Source organism: Asterias amurensis, chromosome 7, assembly GCF_032118995.1.
Source record: "Asterias amurensis chromosome 7, ASM3211899v1".
Classification (NCBI taxonomy): domain Eukaryota; kingdom Metazoa; phylum Echinodermata; class Asteroidea; order Forcipulatida; family Asteriidae; genus Asterias; species Asterias amurensis.
The window spans coordinates 13,812,582-13,835,883 of record NC_092654.1 but is presented as its reverse complement, the minus strand read 5'-3'; the positions used below and the strand labels follow the sequence as shown (position 1 = coordinate 13,835,883).

Below are 23,302 nucleotides of genomic sequence, written 5' to 3'. Positions count from 1 at the left end.
GTAGCCGAAGTCGCCGTTTCGGACACGGCCTTATTTAGAGATTGGTAAATAGCGCCCTCTCGGGTCAAACTTATCTCACTACACTTAGCAACGTTGTAAACAAGATCATTGTGTACCCTAATCGTTTTGTGCAGGATGGCCGTTTTGCTTGCTGGATGCTGCTGATGATGAGCTAGAAAAATAAAGTTCATTCGAGGCTGCCCTGACGTGTTGTGTGTATGGCAGAGTGTGACTAGAACTAAATAAAACTACATTTCAATTTATACAAAAAGCTTTTTAACTGCAAACTTTGCTGTAAGAAACTGAGATAATCATAATGGCCGGAAAATCAGGAACACAAGGTAAGATAAAAAGAGGAAAGATATGATTTTACTCAGAATGGTTAAATAAACAATTAACCTTCCAAAAATCCAATCCAATATGAATATAAATTAACTTAGAAAACTGATCGACATTTTGTTTTGTGAAGTTTTATATAAAGCTATGGTTTACTTTCCGTATGGCGCCACCACTTTTTCACCACTTTTTACAAAAAGGGATATCTCATTGAGGTAAATTAGATACTATATTATTTCATTTCGAATGAAAAAGTGGTGGCGCCATACGGAAATTTTTCCAAAGCTATAATCAAATTAATAAAAAGCACTCATCAGTCGGTTTGTTTTGATGTAATATGGTATTGATTCTGGAATTTCAATTCTCACTAACTCAGGCTTTTTTTAAAATTAGGCTAATGTAATAGTAAAATACTAAATAGCGGCTAATACAAAGTTTTAATTTAACATTTGACATGTGGATTTTAATTTTTCTTTTCATAATAATCTCTGGCAGCCAATCAGTTTTATCATTTTTAGGAAAAGTTTCTGTATCACGTCACCACTTTTTCATTTGAATGATATGAAATTATTATACTATAGCATGTATAGTATTTTATTTATTTTGTTTTATTTTTCTCTCCCCAGATTGGTTTTACCACGCCCCAAAGAAGAGGGCTCAGAATGCCCCACCCAAGGACTACCCAGCCCCATCTCAGATCCCTATGCTTAACAATGCCTTGCTTGAGGAGGACACCCGAGATGACAGTGGAATGATGAGAGGATGGATTCGAGAGACCGACTCCAAGTACGTCAAGCTGGCCAAGATGCGCGGTCGTAAAGGTACGTCCTTAACTTTGATAATAACTCCCAAGGCAAGCATTCGTTTTGCTCCCAAATGTCAAATGTCAAATGTCAAAGCTTAGTATAGAGGAAATTGAGCACCTTTATTATTAGATCTCCTCAATTACGTAAAAAGGAACCACTTCTAGACTGAGCTACTGGGGCGATTAGTGAGTGGATATGGGGGATGGGCCTATACAATTTTGTACAACGGGCCCATTTACAAGCCTTCATCATCATTAATTTTGAGGTTTCATCTTTTTGAGATTTTTTTAATATATCTTTCAGATCTGCCAGAGTTATTTTGTAATGTATTATTCTGATTCCTTTGTCCAGATTTGTTGCAAATTCGTGAGAGACCACCACCCAGTGACGAGGCCAAGCCTTACCCTCGTGTGGATTGGTTTGATCAGAACCCGGAGGATGTACAACAAGAACAAAGGTAAATTCAATTATATATAAAGCAAAAATCATAATTAAGAATTGCTCGTGTATTTTCACGTGATGGTATAACATTCTTAAAGCCATTGGACCCTTTCGGTAAACAGTGTTGTTCAAGGCCCACACTTTGTGTACCACAACTTCTATATCAAATAACAAACCTGTGAAAATTTAGGCTCATTCGGTCATCGGAGTCGGGAAAACCCACCCTTGTTTCTGCGTGTTTCGACGTGTCATGACATGTGTTTAAAATAAATCCGTAATTCTCGTTAACGAGATTTATATTGTTTTGCTGTTTTCTCAAAAAGTAAAGCATTTCATGGAAAAATATTTCAAGAGAAGTCTTTCACCATTGCCTTCTGTAAACCCTGTAAGTTATTTGTAAATCTGTGAACTTTTTTTTTTTTTTCTGAACCGAAAGGGTCCAATGGCTTTAAAACAATCTTCTTAATACCAACAAAGTACCAATCACTTTTTTTTTTTTAAGTTTCCCCATCTTTGAACAAATTATTATTTAAAACACAATTTCAAACTTGTATTCTGTTGTGCTATTTCAGCAGTGCAATGAAATGGAGCCCTGGTTGAACCACAAACCTTTTAAGGTGCTTATATGACTCACATTATAATAATTAACCGTTGCTTTATAACGGCTGATCAACTATTAATATTTTTAAGAGTAAACTTCAAGTTATGGATATGGGTAACAACATCAGGGTGGCTCACTTTATGTAAATCATTGCTGCTCAGTCACCTGCAAGTGTAATGTGCAGTAACTCACCAGAACCAGAACTCAGAAGTTAAAAAGCAATGGACAGGAAAGTTATGCAAACTTCAAAATGTTGACACGTTAATCAAGAATATTTTTGGTTCTTTTTCAAAATAGCGTTCCCAGGAAAGTCTACCTCCCAGATTATATGGTGCATGAGGAATACAAGCCAGATTCCCACGTCGACGACCAGGAAGGAGTTCGCCCCCCACCCAGGAGGCCACCGTTTTCACTCCAAGACAAGCTGTCTGTTTTCCAGAGGGAGGGTGATTCAGTATCAGACAAGATGCATGTGAGGCTGCCGGAGATCACCCCAACTGGCAAAAAAATAGCCAAAAAGAGCAAAGGAAAGAAAGAGGAGAATAAAGTGAAAAGTCAGCCCAGAGCTACCAAAAAGTAAGCATTTTTGACGGTAATGACAATGTATTGTGTGACTTGCAAAACAAAACACAGAAATGACACGCTTTGCTGAAGACAAATTATCTCAAACAGTTTGCAATGTACATGTACATTGCTTGGCACCAATTGTTTTTGCTCACTCGTTGAAGTTTTTCCCAGACTTTACAGCTGGACAATAAACTATAGCAAATATTCTTTTTTTTATCCATTATGCAAACTAACAGAAACTATTTAAACGAACAAAAATACATTAGGTTTACACTTATTGTGACTGGTGCCCCACTAAATTTCAAGATTAGCGTAGAAACTTGTGAAGCAGTGCTTAATGAAATTGGATCCAGCTCGAGAATGGCAAGGGTCATAGGTTCTTTTCGCTAAGCAAGTACTTTGGAGACCGCTCAACTTCCATTGAACAGGAGCTCATCACTTTTAGGATAACCATACAAAGTGCACTCAAGACCTTATATAGTCCTGAACTGGCGATATATTCAAAAGGGAATACAATTTGAGCAACAGGCTTTGAACAATGTCCTTGGTTAGATTGATAAACCAAACAGCATAAGTTGAACCTGTTTTTTAACCATTGCATACTACTATCCTCCTCCAGCCCTAACTGGGACAACAAAGAGCGCCCTGCCATGGGGAAACTTCTCAACTTCGGCTACCAGCACGAGTGGTATGAGCAACGGGAGAAATACAACGACCAACAGAAGAAGGCACAGACTCAACAGCCCTCATGGGGGAACACGGGAGACCAGGGAAGCCGGCTAACAACAGAGTACCGGGACGAGATTAACACAGTGGCGAAAGGACACCACCAGACCAAGGACTCTTCAGGTCCAAGGAAAGTTCAGACGACGAAGAAAATGGAAGCTGCAAAGAAGGCAAGGGAGCCAGCGGAGGAGAAGGACCTCTTCAAGTTGAGCAAGTAAGTTTCTTTTGTTTAACATGTACTCGCATTTCAATAAAGAAAATCAAGTTCAGGGAAAAGGAACAAATTTGTTTTTAGCGATATAATTTACAATATTTTTTTATATCTATGCAAGGCCTGGTTCATACTGTTCGGAATGCGATACAAATATGTCACAGACCTGTTTTGCTGCGAATGTTGACTAGGCATTCTTCACTCACACAGCTAGCACAGAGATTCTGCGTTTACCCTGTAAGCGAAGGATAGTATACAAATATTGACCGCTTCAAGTGCTATGGTTAAAACTATGACCCCGAGGTGATCCCCGGAGCGTTCTATTTTCCCGAGGCAAAGCCGAGGGAAAATAGAACGCTCCGGGGATCACCGAGGGAGTCATAGTTTTTAACCATTGCACGAGTAAAAGCAGTCAATATTTGTTTTATAACACCCCAAACATTTCTAAATACTGTACTATTATTATTAAGTTACAGACCTGAATGCTACAATCCACAGCGACGCGAATACAGATTGCAAACACTTTTACTTACTGTGTTGCATGTAGTGTCGTGCAATCCGAAATGGTTACAGACTATTAATTTAGCATCCTCGTACACGCAACGGACGTCCGGGTACTGCACGCTGTGTGCTAGTCTGTCGGACTAGCGCACGGCGCCGTGTGCTAGTCTTCGGACTAGCGCATGGCAAACCGACGCACTATCACACGGCCGTCGTCTAGCAAAACTAAGACATGTCATGTGACGCGCTCTAAACCAATGAGCAGGCAGAATACTTGCAAGGGGTGTTATAATGATCATAATGCCAAAGTTCGGCAGGTCAGCAGAGCCATGAATTTGGCACAATTTACCTCTAATGAAAACCGTGCGTGTTTTCTTGACAGGGACTTTTCTTGTCTTATCCTTAATTCTTTCTTTCTTTTAATCTGCAGGTTTGACAAAGTTGGTCCAAGGATAAGCAGCCATTGGTCGGAGGGTCCACGGTTATCCGACCAACAAAAGCTTGACACCTATACACAACAGTTGGATGAGATGACACGTGCATAGGTCAAAGGTCAAACACCATTGGACAACTCTAGGCTGTAAAAATGTACTATAATTGTCTCAATACCTTGCCAAAGAATATTAGTTTTTAAAAATGGTTGTTTTATCAATTGAGTTTATAGCTCCACTGATATGTTACAAAGAGTATACATGTTTTTGTATTAAAAATCTACACTGCTCTCTATCCCAACCAAGAATTATTAATAGCACTTCTTACTAATGACGTTACTTTTGCTCAAAATACCCAGATCTCAGACAAACATCCCCCAAACCAAACCCTCATGCGATCACCTTATGACATGCCATAACATAGTACAGTCAGTGTATCAGTAAACATGAAACGTGGACATACGATAATCGCACATGTACAGTAGTAAAGTTTTACACATGTTTATGAGATTCGGGTGAGCTTCTATTTTTAGCATTATTAGTGCAGAGTGCTATAATCTTAAAGTCTTGTATTATATATCTTTTTTGGATTTTCTTCACTTTAGTTTTAAAAAGCCAAACAAAGTTGGCCATTATAAATACAGTGTTGTTTATAGAAGGTTTTATCATGTCTATGGTCAACAATCATTTGAAAACCACAGATCAAGAGGTTATTGTGGACTTTGACAACGTTTGTCCTTCATTTAGCACATAATGCAGAGTTCAGTAGGCCATAGATACAGCAGCCCATTAAACTCTGTGTATTTGCAATGCTCTTTAAAAATGGCCAGATGAAGATATGGAAGTATTAAAATGCATAAACATTCCTCACCACAAGCCATCTGGTTTCCTATGTATTTTATGTCTGCACAGCCACAATCATTTGCAAAACAGGGCCTAATCTCATATAATAATATAATATCGAAGTCTTATATAGCGCACGTATCTACCAAACAAGGTACTCAAGGCGCCGAGTATATACATGTACAAACTTTCAGATAGATAGGTTATTGCAGTGATGAATTTTGAGACCCAATTATAGAGCTGCTTATGGCAGGTTTGTGCTTTACTGTTTACAAACTTCCATTCCATAGTTCTGCTAACCATAAGTACATAAAAAGGCCTGCCAGCCTTCCTGTGCTTATACTGGGTGCGTTCCTTTAGCTTCCCTGGGTCTACCCCTCGGTGCTCACACAGGTGAGCCCATAATAAGAGCTAAACGAGCGGCCACTCACCGCTCTCGTAGTGACGTCATGCACCTGGGGCCAGCCTCCAAGTGACCCACTCCACAAGCATGGCACTGGGGGCTGACCCGGGTGAGCCCCTGGAATGACGTCAAAGCTATTCGAACGCACCGGGGGGCAGTCCAGGGTCGATCCAGGGAAGCTAAACGAACGCACCCACTGTATGAAAATGAATTGACGTAACCATACACATCAGCCTTTTTTCTGCTATCAAAATTTGTTAACAGTTAAGCAGCGCTTTTAAATAAGTTGCCCCCTCCCCCTCTATGTTCAACAAACTCAAGCACTTTTTTCTTTAATTTTTATCTTTTCTTGTATAAAAAAATAACATAAATTTTTAGTAAAGATATCCATGTATATGTCAGTAAATGGTTGTTTTCTTGAAAGGGATGTTTATTTGACTTGGAACTGGTGTATTCAGATATTTACTGCTATATGTCAAAAACAATCTCCAGTGTTATAGTAAACCTTCCATTTGTGTAATAACAGTTACTGTTGTATTATTTTAATGTTTTAAATACATTTTCCTACAATGAACTTCCCACCAAAAGTAACTGTCTCATTGCAACTTCCATTGTTAGCAAAAAGAACTAAACTAAAATCTGTCTTCTTCTATGAAAATGTATATAGTAGTCCTTTACAGAGCAGCCGTCCATCTATTTAACTTTGATTTGAAAATTTGTTTTTGAAAATTTGTTTTAAAATGTATAAAATTAATATACTTATTTTCTTTTTAAAGGTGCTCTTTTGTAGTTTGTGTAAATAATTTGTACAATGCCAGTCGTTGAAGGGCAATAGATAATTTCAATAAATGAAAAGAAATCATTTGTTAAAAAAAGACAATCTGTTTACATTTGATCTTGTTATGATTTCTGTACAAATCACCCAATACATTCTGCCAATGTTGATGCTGTTTAACATGTACTATCTTGTAAGGCAGAAACCTTTATCATGTTTTATACAAACAAACATTGTGTACACAAAATATTGACTATTGTAAGGACACAAAGCATCCTCATTGACCTTTCACACAAAGTCAGTAATATCAACAGGTCTTTACTAGACTTGGTTCCAAGACTTGGCTTTTAGTTGCCCTCATAGCCGCTACAAACAGCGCCCTCTTGTATCAACCTCCGTCATTTAGCCTACGATTTAGGGCGCGTGGTAGTTAATAATGTGGGGGCTTTTTTCGTCGCTGAGATGCAGAAGAATAACCGCAACCTAAGACTTGAAATCAAGTCTTTAATAGTATTTTGTATTCTCTTTGGGAAATGGTTCCAGGACCTCAAAAATTCTTGAATACTCAAGTTTAATTTTTTTTTTTTTTGATAATTTATTTGATTGCACATCTAACAGCACAATTGGTGCCTGTAACAGGATGAAATGGGAACATTGAAAAATTCTCAGTTTTAGATTCCCAACAAAGTCAAAGCTTAAAGACACTGGACACTATTGGTATCTGTCAAAGACCGGTCTTTTCACTTGGTGTATCTAAACATCTGCAAAAAAAAAAAAACCTGTAAAAATTTGAGCTCAATTGGTTGTCAAAGTTGCGAGATAATAATGTAAGAAAAAACACCCTTGTCACACGAAGTTGTGTTCTTATAGATGCTTGATTTCGAGATCTCAAGTTCTAATTCTGTTATCGAAATCAAATTCGTGGAAAAAAAAACTTCTTTCTCGAAAACAACTTCACTTCAGATGGAACGGTTTCTCACTATGTTTTAAACTGTCAACAGCTCCCCATTACTAGTTACCAAGTAAGGTTTTTATGCTAATAGTTTTTTTGAGTAATTACCAATAGTGTCTGGATATTATTGAGATGGGAATTTGTTTCTTTAAACCTCAATATTCCTAAGTATTCTTTTGGCTATCAACAAGTAAACATTGATTCATTATAACTCATTCAATGATAATTTTAAATAGTTGCTGGAATCAAGCATTGGATTTCAGATAAAAAACCTAAATCAAAAACAATCCAAGCCCATGAGCAACAGCTGTGCTTGCTATCTGTTTCTAATGGCATAGGTGAAAGTCTTCACTTGGCATGTCACAACATTATGAGACACGTAACATACACAACCCAGTTTCAAAATAGGAAAAACATTACACCATGGCATGCATGGGATAAGTAATCATTTTCTTTACAGAACAATTGTTTGCTGTGGGAAAACATAACCCTGGAACTTCAATGATTATCCAGAGTTTGCTCTCAAATTTTTTATGCAGCTAGCCAGCGAGACCATTTATTTAGCCAGCGTGTGTGAGGCTTGAAATCTTAATTTTTTTGCCAATGCCATATGGAAACTGGTTCACAATACCCTGCCAATGAGTAAAAAAGAAATGTGAATTGTTATCATTTTGGATTTGTCTCGTCAGTGAAGAACCTCATGTCAAGAAACTACCATTGAACTCTGTATTCTCACTCTTGGTGTACAGTGTATCCCAACATATGTGCAGAACATAACAAATCTGTGAACATTGGACTCGATTTGTCATCGAAGATGCAATAAGACAAACATTCTTGTTCCACAAACTTGTGTGCTTTCAGATGCCCCAAAAAAGACTTCAGGCCTGCAGTCATTTAATATTGTTCTCACAACAGCTCTCCATTGCTCGTTTCCAAGTAAACTTGTATGCTAACAATTATTTTGAGTAATTACCAATGGTATGTGCTGTTACAGTGGTCCACTAGAGATAGCCAAATGCTAGTAAAAAGAAGTGAAACAAGTTAAACCTGAAGTTACAAAGAAATTATACATTGGCTGGGTGCCATTACCTTTTACCGAGGTCATATAAAAGCAATCACAAGATTTAATTTCAATTCAAATGAGACATAGATACCATTGGAGTCCGTAAGGGTGAGGCTAAAAGACACAAGTGTTAAAGTTGATATGTGACCATAACTAAACATAGCATCAAGTATACTGAGTTTATTCTCCAAAGAAGTTTCAGAAAAAAATAGTCAGTTTATGTGATTACTAATATACAGCTGAAAAGATTATCAATGTACAACCCATGTGGTATCTACAGTTAAATAATTCACCTCCATATAACCCTACATTAGAATATCTAAAAAACTAACTATTGTTTGAAGCCTTGTATGGTGTGGAGAAATAAGAAAAATAAACTTGCGGGTACAACCATGTGTCAATCTGTTAGGGCGAGTGTTGGCTCTGAAAAGAGCCGGTTGTGTCTTGACGTTTCAAACAGTATACTCTGTTCGTCTTCAGGAGAATCATTCTCCTAATTCTCCTGAAGACGAGTTCTCCTGAAGACGAGTTCTCCTGAAGACGAGTTCTCCTAAAGACGAGCAGAGTATACTGTTCGAAACTTCGAAACCAAACAAGCTCTTTTCAGAGCCAACACTCACCTCAAGAGATTTACACATGGTTGTACCAGCAAGTTTACTATTTTTTTTTAGTTTCTTATCTAAAAGACTGTTTAAAGGATTGGGGTACTTTTTGTAACACATAACACAATGTCCACAGATTTACATTAAACTTACATTGTTGAAGATAATGATAGTGGAAAGCAAGTAATATTTTCAGGGAAGCTTTCTACCATCACTATCTTCAAACTGGGCAAGTTTAATGTAAATCTGTAGACATTGTGTTTTGTGGCCTAAACAAAATATCCAGACCCTTTCTTAAATGTCGACAGATATATGAAATCATTGGTTTTTGGAAGGATAAATTATTTTCTACCTTCAAGCTTCCATTGAACTTGCCATCCCAAGCTGAAACCCTTTTTGAGGCGTTGACATCAGGACCCAACAGGAAGCTGTTTAAGCACAGAGAAAATTGCTTAGCACAGAAAAAAATAGCTAAGCAGAAACAGGTTACCAGCTAAACTACAATGTAATGTATATTGTTTGTGACCGGTTGGAAGCTGAGTTTGGCTCAGCAGAAACATTTGCCAATTATCATTTTCCACTAACAGCTCTAAGAAAGTGGGCTTAGTGAATTGGATCAACTCAATACATCATTTTGTTTCTCTGATAAATGAAAATAATTTTAACAAAATAAATGGCAGAAATATTTCTCATTCATGGCAGCAGAAAGTTTTTCTCTGGATCATGTTCATTTGGTTAATGATTGCATGTTTCTATTTTTTAAATACTAGTACTTTAAAGTTTCCCCTACATCAAACACTCACAACATTCACCCAAACATCATGAAAAAGCCTGAATATTTGTACAAAAAAAAATAAAAAAATTAAATGACAACATGAAAGAAAATAAGTTTCATAGGCATATTTAAAATGGAAGACTAAGCACACCAAAATTGTTTTTGAATGAACCTACTCTGAATATTTAAAAAAACAAAAATTAAAAAGGGGAGATTAAGTTTTCATTGGACATAAACCAGAACTGTCCTTTAGGGAGCGTCTCAAAAGTCGGAACGGTAGGAACGTTCTTTTTGGATAAGAGTATCCCCGCCACTTTTGTCCATTCCACAGGACCGGTCTTTTGGAACGCTCCGCGTATACTTTGTCATGATGTTGCGATCCTGCGGGCATATGCCCGCGATCCATTGGATCGCGGGCATATGCCCGCAGGAACGTTCTTTTGCGCTAGGAACGTGCCCGACTTTTGAGACGCTCCCTTAGCAAGGAAGGCTCCCCAATTTGCAAGCAAAATGAAGACTTCCTTATAACAAGGTGAAAATTAAATTACAGAACTGGTAATTCTATGCATGTCTTACTGTTTAGATACCATATATTAGTAAATCTATTTATCACATGTACCCGCATCTAAAGTATGCCCAAAGTTTTCACTACTTTCGACTCTTAAACAGAATGCCAAATAAACAAAATGGCGTTATTTTGTTTTTTTTGGTTTGTTATTTGAAGGTTTTTTTTATGAAAGAAACGTTTAATCCTGAGAAAAAGTTGAGTCTTTGAAGAAGGTAGTAAAAGGCAAGTCCAATTATTAAACTTTTCTTACATAAATCCTCATTCAAAAAGTAGCTCAATGCATTTCCTAATGGGCTTATAATTATTGTTGGAGCCAGTTTGTGTGAAGTCGGCATGGCTTAAAAACAAAATTTTATGCAAGTTGCCAGACACACAAGGCCTGAAGGCCACTTCAAGGTGTTGACTACAATTTGTTTCCCAGAGGCGAATGCCACCTATTCCTAGGGCTGAAACAGGGTTACCCCTTTTACAGTCCATACAGATGTAGGCTTGGGTATCATCAGTCCGAAGCCTGGCCGGTGGAGCAGAAAGCACTACCTCCCCAACTTTACGTAGCAAGTGTAACAACCGAGATTCAAATCCACACACTGCTGATCAAACACCAGAGCTTGAATCCAGTGCTCTTAACCGCTCGGCCATGACAGGACACGCTTGGCCATGACTCGCCACAGTGGGATGACATCCCACCTTTAAAAAATAGGATAGAAGACACAAGCATGCTCCCAAAAATACTCCACACTTAATACCCGCTCTCAGCACCGCTAAAAGGGTCAGAGAATAGGTCATGTCCCACGTGTCCATGTTAAATAAAAAATAAAAAAAACACTACTAGAAGGATTGCACTACACAGTCTGCAAAGCCTGAATGACCGCAAATGTAGCAAACAAAAAGTGTGGATACTGCTATTTCTTTTCCACTTTCATTATAACTCTACATTGGAAACTGAGCGTCACAAGACTATTATTATAGAGCCCTTCTTTTAGACATTATGTTAGAAATGTTTATAGCTTTTCTGCAAAGGGGCAGTAAGAACATTTGTATGTCTCTTCATTGACATCAAAATATACTATCATCGGCAGGTTCTTTGTCTTGGAATCATTAGTGCAAATAGTAAAGGTCATAGGTCAATTACAGTATATTATAATCATCAACCCCAGAGAAAAGAGTTGTTCTTCCCCAAAGTCCTTTGCTTTTTTATCTCCCCCAAGAAATGTAGTGATACACCCAATCAAAACAAATAAATAAAATTGATACATATGTTAAAATATTTAAAATAAGCTGCTCATTTTGTGCTACTCTTTTAATCCTTGCCCTGCTGCTTTGTAAAAGCTTTCATAATTAGTGTACCTCAATTCTACATTGTTTATATTTGGAAACCATTTTCAGTCTGTTTAGTTTTGTGTCCGTATGTTTTGTTTTGAACTACGAAATTTTACTTGTTTTTGGCGTTTTCATTTCTTTGGTTTTGTTCGCTTCCCTCTTCTGAATCCTACATGTACAGTAGCAGTGCCTAAATCAACCCAACTTTTTGGCAGTGTGTATAGACCATGTAACTTTTATGCATACTGTTATATATTAAGTTTTTAAAAAATGCACCATTATCTGCAATTAAAATGTACATCGCCTAAGAAAAATTACATACTCGCTCTGTTATTAATTTTCAATAAAACATCTGATCATTAATCAAAACCTGCTTATACTTTTTCTTGTAAAAAAAAAAATAATAAAAATAAAAACCAAATCACCCGAGAATTAGAGTCAATCCAAGAAACCCACATTACCTGCTTACCAGTGCAGCGCGCATTTTTGCGACCATGAACAGAAACAAGTTTGTGACGTAAAATTCACTGACCGAGACAATTTTCAAGAGCTATGTGAAAACGGGTTGGTAACGAGAAACAGTTTTGTGACGCAGTTTTGTCTCTTGAAAACTCATGTTCTTAAAAAACTTTAAAAAATGCAACCTTCATTTTCAAGTAATTGATTTCAGTCTTTCTAATGTTAGCAACGTTATTTAATTGTTATTGACAAGGTATTTCATATTCAAAAGAACTCCATTTACATTTTTCAATCTTGAATTCAAGCCTAACCGATCCAACAACTTGGTAACAGTTTGGTCGGAGCAGCAAACGAACACATGAAAACGCTCAACCGATGACCAAAGCTCAAACATGTTTCTGGTTAGGGTCGCCAAAACGCATTCCTATCATCCTCCATACTGATGAAGAAATCGCTTGCACATTTTGCACAAAACATTCCTTGACACCAAAAATAATTTTCCCTCCATCAGGCAAGGCCAGACTACTGATCAATCGTAACAGTGGCAGTTATCTCACAAGTATCGTTGAAACTTCTCAAACGACAACTCCCACTGTTAAATGAATGTGACCATCACATCGTATTAAGGCAAGTTCGAGTGCGCACATTCTAGTTGACTACTGACCAGCAACATACATGCGTAGTGACGCACTCACTCTAACGACTCGTTTGGAAACCTAGTCAACAATTGCTACCGTATTCAACACTACACATGTTTGCATGGAGCAGGCATGGAAGAAACCATGGTCATGAAGTTCAAAATGGCCGACCACAGTAGTCAACCAATGGTTGACCAGCCTGGGTTTGAGTCAAAATAGTAAACCTTTAGTAAACCATGGTGTACACTTGAACCTGCTCATAGACGTTATCCAGCCATCTTGTTTTTAGACCCCACAAATGCTCATAACCAAATTGAGGTTTGAGGGGGATAAAAAAGACGGGTTCCATCAAGCCCTTACAATCCTGATACGATATACGGGAAACTAGACAAAAATGGCAATGTACACTAATGTCTGTTAGTATAACCTAAGGCAGTGTCCAAATTGGCATCTACGGCCAGGCTAGATCTCCACGCCACCATGCGTTCATGTATAAGACATCCCTAGCAACACCCTTAACAACAGCTATAGCCAAAGGCAGAGTGATCGCCATAGCTATCAATTCGAGCAAGGCCTATGAACTGTCCTTTGCACTCTACTGCTCGCTCACACTAAACAACTTCAGAATAAAAAATATATATAAAAAAGTATCAAAAGACAGTTCTTGTATCATATTTTGTTTCATCTTAAATTACTGGTACATGTACCTCGCTGACCCATGATGAAATCTTTGGTTTATTACAAGATTTTATTTAGTATAGCGATGGGAAGGTCCATTGTTTCGTCACTGATAAGCACAATGTCAAAATTGTCTTTGTACATCTCTAGGTTCTGTTCAATCTGCAGTAAGAAAATGGCAAATGAAAAAATCGTAAGAAAACATCGCACGTGCAGACATGAACAACTCTTTAAAGGTACTGGACACCATTGGTAATTACTCAAAATAAGTGTTCGCTTAAAATCCAACTGAGTAACGAGCAATGGAGAGCTTTTGATAGCATAAAACATTATGAGAAACGGCTCCCTCTGAAGTAGCGTAGTTTTTGAGAAAGAAGTAATTTTCCACAAAAATATTTGAATTGAATTCGAGACCTCGGCTGAGGTCTTGAATTCAAGCATCTGAAAGCACACAACTTGTGCAACAAGGGTGTTTTTTCTTCCATCATTCTCTCGCAATTTCAACAACCAATTGAGCTCAAATTTTCACAGCTTTGTTATTTTATGCATATGTTGAGATTCACCAAGTGAGAAGACTGGTCTTTGACAATTACCAAATGTGTCCACTGCCTTTTAAAGGATGAGGAGCAATTCCAGAATGAAACAATTTATGTAAAGAAATATATTAAAAGACAGTTCTTGCATCATATTTCTTGTCTTAATTTACTGGTGCCTTCCAAACCATGATGAAGTTATTAGTTGATTACAATGTTATTTTCTTCAAAGGGGTAAATTTTGAGAGATTTGAAGACAATGTGTTCCTTCAATGCATCTGCTGGATCCTAATTGTTGGTTTACTTTGCTTCAAGTTTTCCAACCAAACCGCCTATTCTCAACATGGGGCGAAGCATTAGTGTATAGCAGACCATTAACTATGATGATATCACTTGCCTCAACCCTCAGCCATATTTGAGAGGGCAAAGCCATATTCTTTTTAGAAATGGCACTTCCATTGGAAAAACTCGCAAGTCTATGTGAAACTTTTAAAGGGGCACCAAGCAAAGTCCAGGGGCAACAGAGGCAACGCCCTTTGTAGCCTCCTTAGTCCTTGTAATTCCAGGCCTGGGCCCAATTTCATAGCGCTGCTTAACGGTAAGCAAATTTGTGTGCTTACTATAGCGGAAAAATTTGCTGAAGCCTTAGCGTATTTCACAGGTTAGCAGAAAAATTGGGCGGCCATATTGCGTGTTTACCGCGGATTTGCATTGTGACGTCATTTATTTTGGTGCGGTAAGCACAGGAAAGTTAGCATGCCTTTTCGTGTGCTTACGGTCAGCAGCGCTATGAAATAGAAATTGCAAAGTAAGCACAAAACCGACCGCTAAGCAGCTCTATGAAATTGGGCCCTGATGGCTTATAACCATGCAAGTAGTTTCTTGCCTACCAGGAAAAACCATGGAATACAGAAGGTCACTCCTATTGTAACCAATATTACAATGGTCTCGACATGTGCCGGGTTTCTTTCGCCAAGTTGTTTTGCTTGAGCGTAAAAGATTTTGAATGTACCAGAAAAACCAACAACATGGAGGAAAGGCATAATAGTCTTATCTAACTCCAATCACTGTTTTGTCTTATGCGGTCAATATTGCATTTCTCACTCCGGTAACTTAGAAAGATTCGCACAAACAGCTAAAATGTTTTGGTTTTGTGTTGAACAACAGATCAAGACAGTTTTGAGAGTGACAGAAACATTCACTTATGACCGACTTACATGATCGTTTAAGAATCCTATCTTCAGAGTGTGCTGTGTGTAAGGCATCCCATCCACCATGCTGAGATCTCCAAGAGTGTCCCCTAGCAAAATTATGTTATCTCGTTTCCTGTGTCTCTCAAAGTATTCTGGATGATGCACTGCAGCTTCGTGCTTGTTGTACGTGTGAATCAACTCCCCTTTAAACCCTACTAGCTTATCCTGAATCAAAGTAAAAAAGGGAAACATTTGGCAATAGTTAGTTCCGAGGGACTTTTGATTGCCTGATCGGATATGGGAAATACTTCTTGTCCATCTGCGAACATTTTGTAATAACTTATTTATTGATTTATATATTTTGTTTATATATCAGCTGAACAACACATAACATGGTCGGTAGTAATACAAAGTAAAACTAAAAATTACATGTTTACGAAATCAAACATTAAGTAGTATCACAAAGACAATCAACGACAGCATAAAATATTAAATCCTAGGTTAGCCGGATAAAAGGATTAACCTAAAAATACTATGACAAAAATACAATTATGTAGCAATGTTAAAGTTTATTTCCACAGTCTCAAAAACAAAAGACAATTTAAGTTTGAAGTTTAGAGTTACATAGTTCTATGATAAGACTTAATTAAGTAAAGAACAAACATTGAAGTTCATGAGACTGAGGAGGCTTCTTCCGTATAGAAGCGCAGCTTGCAAGGTTATGGGTCTATGAGCAAGCGTGCACATTTAGCCGACAATATACAATTGATGCACGCTGTGACGGGGTCCATGGCGTTTTGTACACCCGAGGGGGGAAATGGCACCCGAGGCCAAGCCGAGGGTGCCATTTTCCGTTATACCTTGGTAACATTAATACTCCTCTTCTCGAAGTTCGGTTGTAATCTTCAAACATTATTATTACGGAGTATTCATTGTTTAAGCAGACGAACAAGAAACAATTCCTCTTTTTTTTTTTTTCTGCAAGTCGCCAGACACACAAGGCCACTTCAAGGTGTGGGGTACAATATTTTTTTATCCAGAGGCCGTTGTCACCTACTCCTAGGGCTGAAACAGGGTTACCCCTTTTACAGTCCATACAGATGTAAACTTGGGTATCATCAGTCCGAAGCCTGGCCTTCCCCTTTCAAAAAACGAAGCATACAGGCCTCTCACTGTCTCATTATTATTATTACTATTATTTATTCGGCATAAAAACATATACAAAGTACAAACATATACAGAACAAAACAAATGCCAGGGACATATGCCTAGAATTAAAAAAGTTTACCTAAAAACTGTAGCCCGAAGGCCTTCAATTCCAATATCCTTGGCCATATATTAAAAATCTATAATTATTTACAATCAATCTATAAAGACATTAAGAGCATTAAGACAAAAATAGAAAGATAATTAAAAGCAGGGATGCAAAATGAGTAAAAATGCAAAATAGCCCCACCCCTCCCATCAGGCTAACAATGAACTTAACCAGCAATAAAGAAACATTAAAAAATGAACAAACACAGAGATAGCAGCAGCAAAGTGTTTACTAACCTCTTCGTTAAATTCCATAAAGTTTGAAATGACTTGTACATTTGGTGTGACAAGGTCGTCTTGTTTGACCACCTCGAGTAGGATGTCTCCAATCCCTGCAGAGAAGATCAAGATTGGCACACTGGCGCAATCCAGGATGTTAAACATGACGTTGCTGTGCTCCCTGGTAAGAAAGAAATTCAATACTAGAAAATTCAGTTTTTGTCAACAACAAAAACAAGTACGATCTATTATTATAACTATTATTATTATTAATTCGACCAAGACACAAGACAATAACGTTCTCAGAAATCATAATACAGTATACTACAAGCAAACAGAATCAGGAAAACTAAAAAATATCAATCCAAATTGTTAAAATAAAACAAATAGGAAATATTGACATATTGAAACTTTACATGGTGGAAATATGTTTTAAGGGTTCCGGTGACACCATGTAATGATAATCTATTCCTTTATTTTTTTAAATTGACTTTCATCATTCCTACTAGTTATTTATTTAAGTATTGTATAATAGTTATAATTGGTTTGTTTTATTGCTTTGTGTACCATATGTTTATTTATATTAATATCATTGTTTGCCCAGAAGTTGGGCAACAGATCTACGGGTCGTAGTATGTAGTTGCTTTTGTTGTCCCATGCCTATCACGGGGTTTTGTTTTGTACTGTTATAACAAATAAAATGTTAATAATAATCTGCATATCTAACCATCAGGAGGATCGAATAAAAGGGTTTTAAGGTTTTATTGTTTCTACAGAAACGTTGTAAAACAGGCAATATGTTCCAGTTAATACAGATAAGCCAGAAATAAAAATTAATACACTTTTTTGATTCTGCAGGGGAGCTCACTAAGAAGCTAGGTTTATAGATGATGTGACCTCTGACGTCACTCGAAAACAATAACATGATTCGCGCGCATACCGCCGGGCAAAACCTTTGTGTTTTGGCAGCCAGCTAGAAAGTACATGCAATCTTACCATGACTGCGCGTCTTTTTGCTCGGCAAAACATGACGTGTACAACAGTGTTTTTTCAACAGAGGGCGATTTGAATGTAAACATAGGTCACATCGTCTATAAGCGTGAAACCCAAACAGGTACAACAACCAGGGAGATCATTAGAATTATATTCGACGAAACAGGGAAGAAAGTTTTCAAACAAATCAAGGAGATTTTCAAATGGGTTCATCAGATTGGTTCATGGAAAGATTGGTTTGAATTTCAGGAACTCTCTGCAGGAGTTTGCAGCTCTGCAAACGTCAATGCTAAAAAATGTCAACAGTAAAAAATGTGGTAACTGTTTATCTAGTTCCCTTAACCATTGGTGGATTTCCACATATAAAAAAAAACACATTAAAAGATTAGGGTACTTTTTGTAACACAAAACACAATGTCCACAGATTTACATTAAACTAACACTGTTGAAGATAATGATAGTAGAAAGCGTACCTTAAAATATTAGATGCTGAGGTGCTGTAGGTTTGGAGAAATGAGTAAAACAATGTCACGAAACTCGTTTTTACATGCTAAAATAATTCTCATCTCATGATCAGTGAGACGAAAATTGTTTTCATGACATTGTTTTACTCATTTCTCAAAAACTACAGCACCTCAGCAAGTAATATTTTCAGGGAAGCTTTGTACTATCATTATCTTCAAACTGTGTAAGTTTAATGTAAATCTGTGCACATTGTGTTTTTTTCCTACTAAAAGTACATAGACCCTTTAAAACGACGAACCTGAGTATAACATTGGCAGTCCGCACCATTTCTGCAATGTCGCTCCTGTTGAGATTGCACTCTACAAGAAGATCATGCGCTGACGTCCACCTGAAGAAGGAAACATTTTTTCAAACTCAAACAAATTTTCTAAATGATAGACAGTTTCAAAACTTGACATAGCTTCTTATTGACAAAATTCTTTCCATACAAAAACAACATTTATAAAAACTTGAAGCAATGCACTCACTTAACATGCTGAGCGGTTAAGATTATTGAATTAAAGTTCTGGTGGTTTTCAGTCATCGGTAGGTTCGAATTCCGGTCATGACATTTGAGCACAGACAACTTACTATAATTACTTCTCTTCACCCAGGGGTATAAATGGGTAACTGCGAGGGTAGAGGTTGGTATTGTGTTTAAAAACGCTTGTGGAGCGCTACTGCAGCCTAGGGCTGTACACTCCCCATGGAACTGAGAAAAATTACAGGAATGTTAGTGGCCCAATGAGGGGTGGATTTCACAAAGAGTTAAGACTAGTCTAATCCTGAGTTAGGACAAGTTACTCGTCCTAACTCAGAACTAGCCTTGAGTTTTTCATATCTCCTAGGACTAGTCCTAAACTAATCGAACGCACTCTTTATGAGGTGAGATTTGAGTGACCCTTACTTACCAGTCAGTCATCAGTTTATACTTTTCTTCTTTGGTTAACGTATTGGACATCTCTAGAGGGTAGTAATGCTCACGCGTTGCTATAGCTTTCTGTCTGTACTCCTCGGGAAGAACTGGGCTAATATCTAAAACACCTGTTAAAAATTCAATCAACAAAATTTCAAAGGATTATCTTTTCTTTCTATCATACCTGATGAGTAATTGATTGCACAAAGCACTAGGATGCATCTTAAAGGCATTGGACACGTTTGGTAATTATCAAAGACCATGCCAGCCGTCGATTTCACCAGACTCTTTCTTACTTAGGATTAATCTTAGAACTTACATGTAGGATGACTTAAGTTGTGTAACCATGGACGTTAGGGCGCATTGACCCCATCCTAAGTTAGGACGAGTTACACATCCCAACTCGATAGGACTAATCCTATCGTTTTGTGTAATCGGCTGCTGTATTCTCACTTGGTGTATCCCAACATATGCACAAAATAACAAACCTGTAAAAATTTGGGCTCAATTGGTCATCGAAGTTACAAGAAAACAACAAAAGAAAAAACATCCTTGTTGCACAAAGTTGTGTGATTTCACAATGCCTCAGAAAGGCTTATGCATAAAGTCTTTCTCAGATTCAAATATTTTAGTGAGAACTACCTCTGTCTCAAAAACTACATTTACTTCAGAGGGAGTCGTTTCTCAGCGACTGTCTGTTGCTCATTACCAAGTAGTTATTACCAAACGCGTCAAGTGGCTTAATTAAAGGAACACGTTGCCTTGGATCGGTCGAGTTGGTCTTTGAAAAGCGTTTGTAACCGTTTTTTATAAAATGCATATGGTTAGAAAGATGTTGTAAAAGTAGAATACAATGATCCACACAAACATGCCTCGAAATTGCGTGGTTTTCCTTTTACCTCGTCGACTAACACGTCGGCCATTTATGGGGGTCAAAATTTTGACTCCCATAAATGGCCGACCATGTTAGTTCGCACAGTAACAGGAAAACCACGCAATTTCAAGGCAAACTTGTGTGGATCATTGTATTCTACTTTTAAAACATCTTTCCAACCATATGCATTTTATAAAAAACGGTTACAAACGCTTTTGTTTTGACCAACTCGTCCGATACAAGGCAACGTGTTCCTTTAAGCTTCAGATTACACTCCACAAGATTTGTCCACAAACATAGGAGGCCAATATGGAGTCTTGTGAAAATCGCCACACTCAGCGACTGGGTAAATACAAGTCAAAGCCTAAAAACTAACAAAACATGCTCCTGTACCATGGCAAGTAGGCACTTTTCTCCCACTGTTGTCCTTAAAACGGGATAAGGTTCGGTCAAAGTCCGTCACAACTAAAAGTTTGGTCTTGCCATCCCGGATGAGCTGCGTCACAAGCTCTTCCACTCTGTCCGGATCTTTCATGTGTACATGTGGCTTTTGGAACTCATCCATCTGTAGATAAAAACACAAGTAAAAACATTGTTTGTGAGAATTTCTATAATCAATGGGAAAACATCAAAGCTTTTATAAAGATTTATTACAGACTCAGTTCTACTTCAATGGTTCAAATTAGCAAAATAAACTACTCTTTTAATTCACATTTAGTTTACAACAAAGGCTTGAAAGTTTGACTGTTGGATGGATATCTGCAAAGCATTATAGCATTCACCGGAAGTATGAACCATGCCTTATTTATACTTACTCAAAACACAATTTAGGAAATATTTTGAAGAAAAACGGACAAAAACTTACCAGATCCCGGAGCGAAATCCCAGGTTCATTTTTTGAACCTGTCGCATCGCTTTGCAAACGCATTATTTTGTTGTTGGGCTAAATCATACTGTAAAAGGGGTGTTACAATGTTGCAGTGCTACAGAGCGTGCGCGCCATTATTAGTGAACGGCGTGCAATGCAAACGGACAGCGCGCACACGCACTGCAATATTGTAACACCCCTTTTACAGAATGGTTTAGCCCAACAACAAAATAATGCGTTTGAGCGACAGGTTCAAAATATGAACCTGGGAATTCGCTCCGGGATCTGGTAAGTTTTTGTCCATTTTTCTTCAAAATATATTCTAAATGGTGTTTTGAGTATTATGGCAGGCTGCATTCATGGCATTAGAATTGCGGATTAGTTCGTACCCTCAGAATTTGTGTCTTGATTTTTGAAAGTGGTAAAAATGGGGCAAATCTGGTGACTGGTGACTAGCTGTCGAAATAGTATGTGTTGGACCAGATCAAACGTTCCCGATCAAAAGAATCTCGTAACCCTCCGGCCTGGCGGCCGTCGGGAGGAGGGTTACGTTATCGCAACTAGAGGAATTACATATCAGTCTAGCACAAGCATTCTGAACCCTTTGCAGTTTGTTAATCTGTGTGTCAGGCAAACCCCAAAATATGCTGTTACAGTAATCTAACTTGCTTGTCAATCACAAAAGCATGGATAATTTTTTTCTGTACAGTTAAGTATTTACGGATATGACGGATATTGAGCAGATAATTAAATGCAAGCATTGGATCAAATTTTGGATTGCACGATTGCACCATTGTCAAACTCAAAAGCAATGACATGGCCCAATGACATTGACATGCAATGCAATTGCAAGTACAGACAGTCTTCCTTTCCACCAGCACACACAAAAGAGACCTCTCAGCGGCAGCATGGAGAGGTAGCCCATGGCGGCAGCAAGAGGTTCTTCCACGATGTCGATGTCCACGGCGGGGGATAGAAATTCTTTCTTCTTACCATTTCAATGATCTTGGTCCGCTTCGGTTTTCTCCTACTCAATACAAAAGTTGTTACCGCAACAGCACCCACGGCAGCCACAATGCCCGCCCCTACTGCTAACTTCGATGGTTGAGAACGCCACATCTTTAGGTACGTCTCGTCTTCTTTCAAGATAATTATCAACTCTAAGTTGTTTTCGAAACACCTCAAATATTCATAAAGACGGACAGCTGGTTTGCGCTGCAGATTGAATGACCCAGTGCGTAAACAGTAGGGGTTAAACAACACGTATTTATTGCATCAGAGTTCAAGAATCCAAGAATTCCCCCTTTACAACCGCTGGATGAGGGCGCTTTACTATGGGCGGCCAAAAGGGCCAAAAGCTAAATAAAATAAAAAATAACTATATTTTTGAAAACTAACATAAAAAACGAAAATTTAAGAACAATTACATTTAAACGGGAGGACTTGTACATCTTTAGGTAAATAAATTGCAGCAACTAAAGAAGAGTAGCGCCCTCACTCTCGTCTTGGCGAAGATTTGCAACCAAGTTCCCTGAACAGTCCAGACGCGGCGCTTAAAAATGAGTAAGATTTTTTGGTTTCTGTTGTGTGTTTGTAAAGTAAAGCCTTGTAAATTTGTGCCAAAGTGTTTTTGATCATTGATAAAAGAACACAATGTTTATGATTCTGTTATTTTAATAAACAGTAAGTTGAAATTGAATTGAATAATGTCAAAATGATGAGCAGATGAGGGCAAATGTTATGTCCGATCATGGAGGTAGTCTAAATAGTAGTATTTCTACCTCAATGGTCCGATCTGTTTCAATTCTGTGCCGTTTCTTTCTACAGTGAATTAACGGTGGTCGCACACGGGTACTTCCCTTGGCGGTACTTACAGGGGTTTGTTGTGGCGGTCGTAACCAATAACCAATAACTGTTTCAGTTGAACTTGCCATCGGTTAACCTTAACTCTTAAATTAACAGTACTTGACTGAATGTGAAACAGTTATTGGTTCCGTACAACTTACAAGACTGCCAAAACGAACCCCAGGACCCAGGTCAATGACAACGGTCAACTCGGTCCCACTCTAGAGTCCTATCTACCTAGATCACATGGAGGAAGGAGTTTGAACGAATGGACTTCAAAGGCCGAAACTGTGGTACTGCGGTCGATAACGACACCTCGTTATCAGTATCACCCACATAGTTTATAC

The 23,302-nt window shown here is 38.0% G+C and overlaps 3 protein-coding genes across 5 annotated transcripts in view; 2 read left to right on the top strand and 1 right to left on the bottom strand.

The window, feature by feature from the left end:
- The first annotated feature begins 101 nt into the window (after window positions 1-101).
- LOC139939971 (uncharacterized protein C7orf57-like) lies at window positions 102-6,719 on the top strand. Its single transcript, XM_071936143.1, has 6 exons — window positions 102-341; window positions 963-1,157; window positions 1,494-1,599; window positions 2,482-2,760; window positions 3,371-3,691; window positions 4,620-6,719. The coding sequence occupies exons 1-6, from the start codon at window positions 317-319 to the stop codon at window positions 4,732-4,734; spliced, it is 1,041 nt and encodes a 346-aa protein (XP_071792244.1). The 5' UTR covers window positions 102-316; the 3' UTR covers window positions 4,735-6,719.
- Window positions 6,720-8,821: 2,102 nt separating this feature from the next.
- The window catches only part of LOC139939972 (cytosolic 5'-nucleotidase 3-like), a 24,329-nt gene continuing 9,848 nt past the window's right edge, over window positions 8,822-23,302 (bottom strand). The window contains exons 1-7 of one of the 2 annotated variants that reach the window (XM_071936145.1): window positions 22,104-22,512; window positions 20,636-20,807; window positions 19,364-19,496; window positions 18,712-18,801; window positions 16,974-17,136; window positions 15,447-15,647; window positions 8,822-13,858 (exon numbers count right to left, since the gene is read on the bottom strand). In XM_071936145.1, the coding sequence (XP_071792246.1) occupies window positions 13,757-13,858; window positions 15,447-15,647; window positions 16,974-17,136; window positions 18,712-18,801; window positions 19,364-19,496; window positions 20,636-20,807; window positions 22,104-22,229 (987 nt within the window). In that variant the 5' untranslated portion in view covers window positions 22,230-22,512 and the 3' untranslated portion in view covers window positions 8,822-13,756. Of the gene's footprint in view, window positions 13,859-15,446; window positions 15,648-16,973; window positions 17,137-18,711; window positions 18,802-19,363; window positions 19,497-20,635; window positions 20,808-22,103; window positions 22,513-23,302 lie in introns of those variants that run through there. The other variant, XM_071936146.1, reaches the window with a different exon arrangement.
- LOC139939969 (uncharacterized) overlaps window positions 22,153-23,302 on the top strand; it is a 7,623-nt gene continuing 6,473 nt past the window's right edge. Inside the window, exon 1 of one of the 2 annotated variants that reach the window (XM_071936141.1) lies at window positions 22,153-22,235. The gene's annotated coding sequence lies outside the window, so the exon portion shown is untranslated. Of the gene's footprint in view, window positions 22,236-22,545; window positions 22,674-23,302 lie in introns of those variants that run through there. The other variant, XM_071936140.1, reaches the window with a different exon arrangement.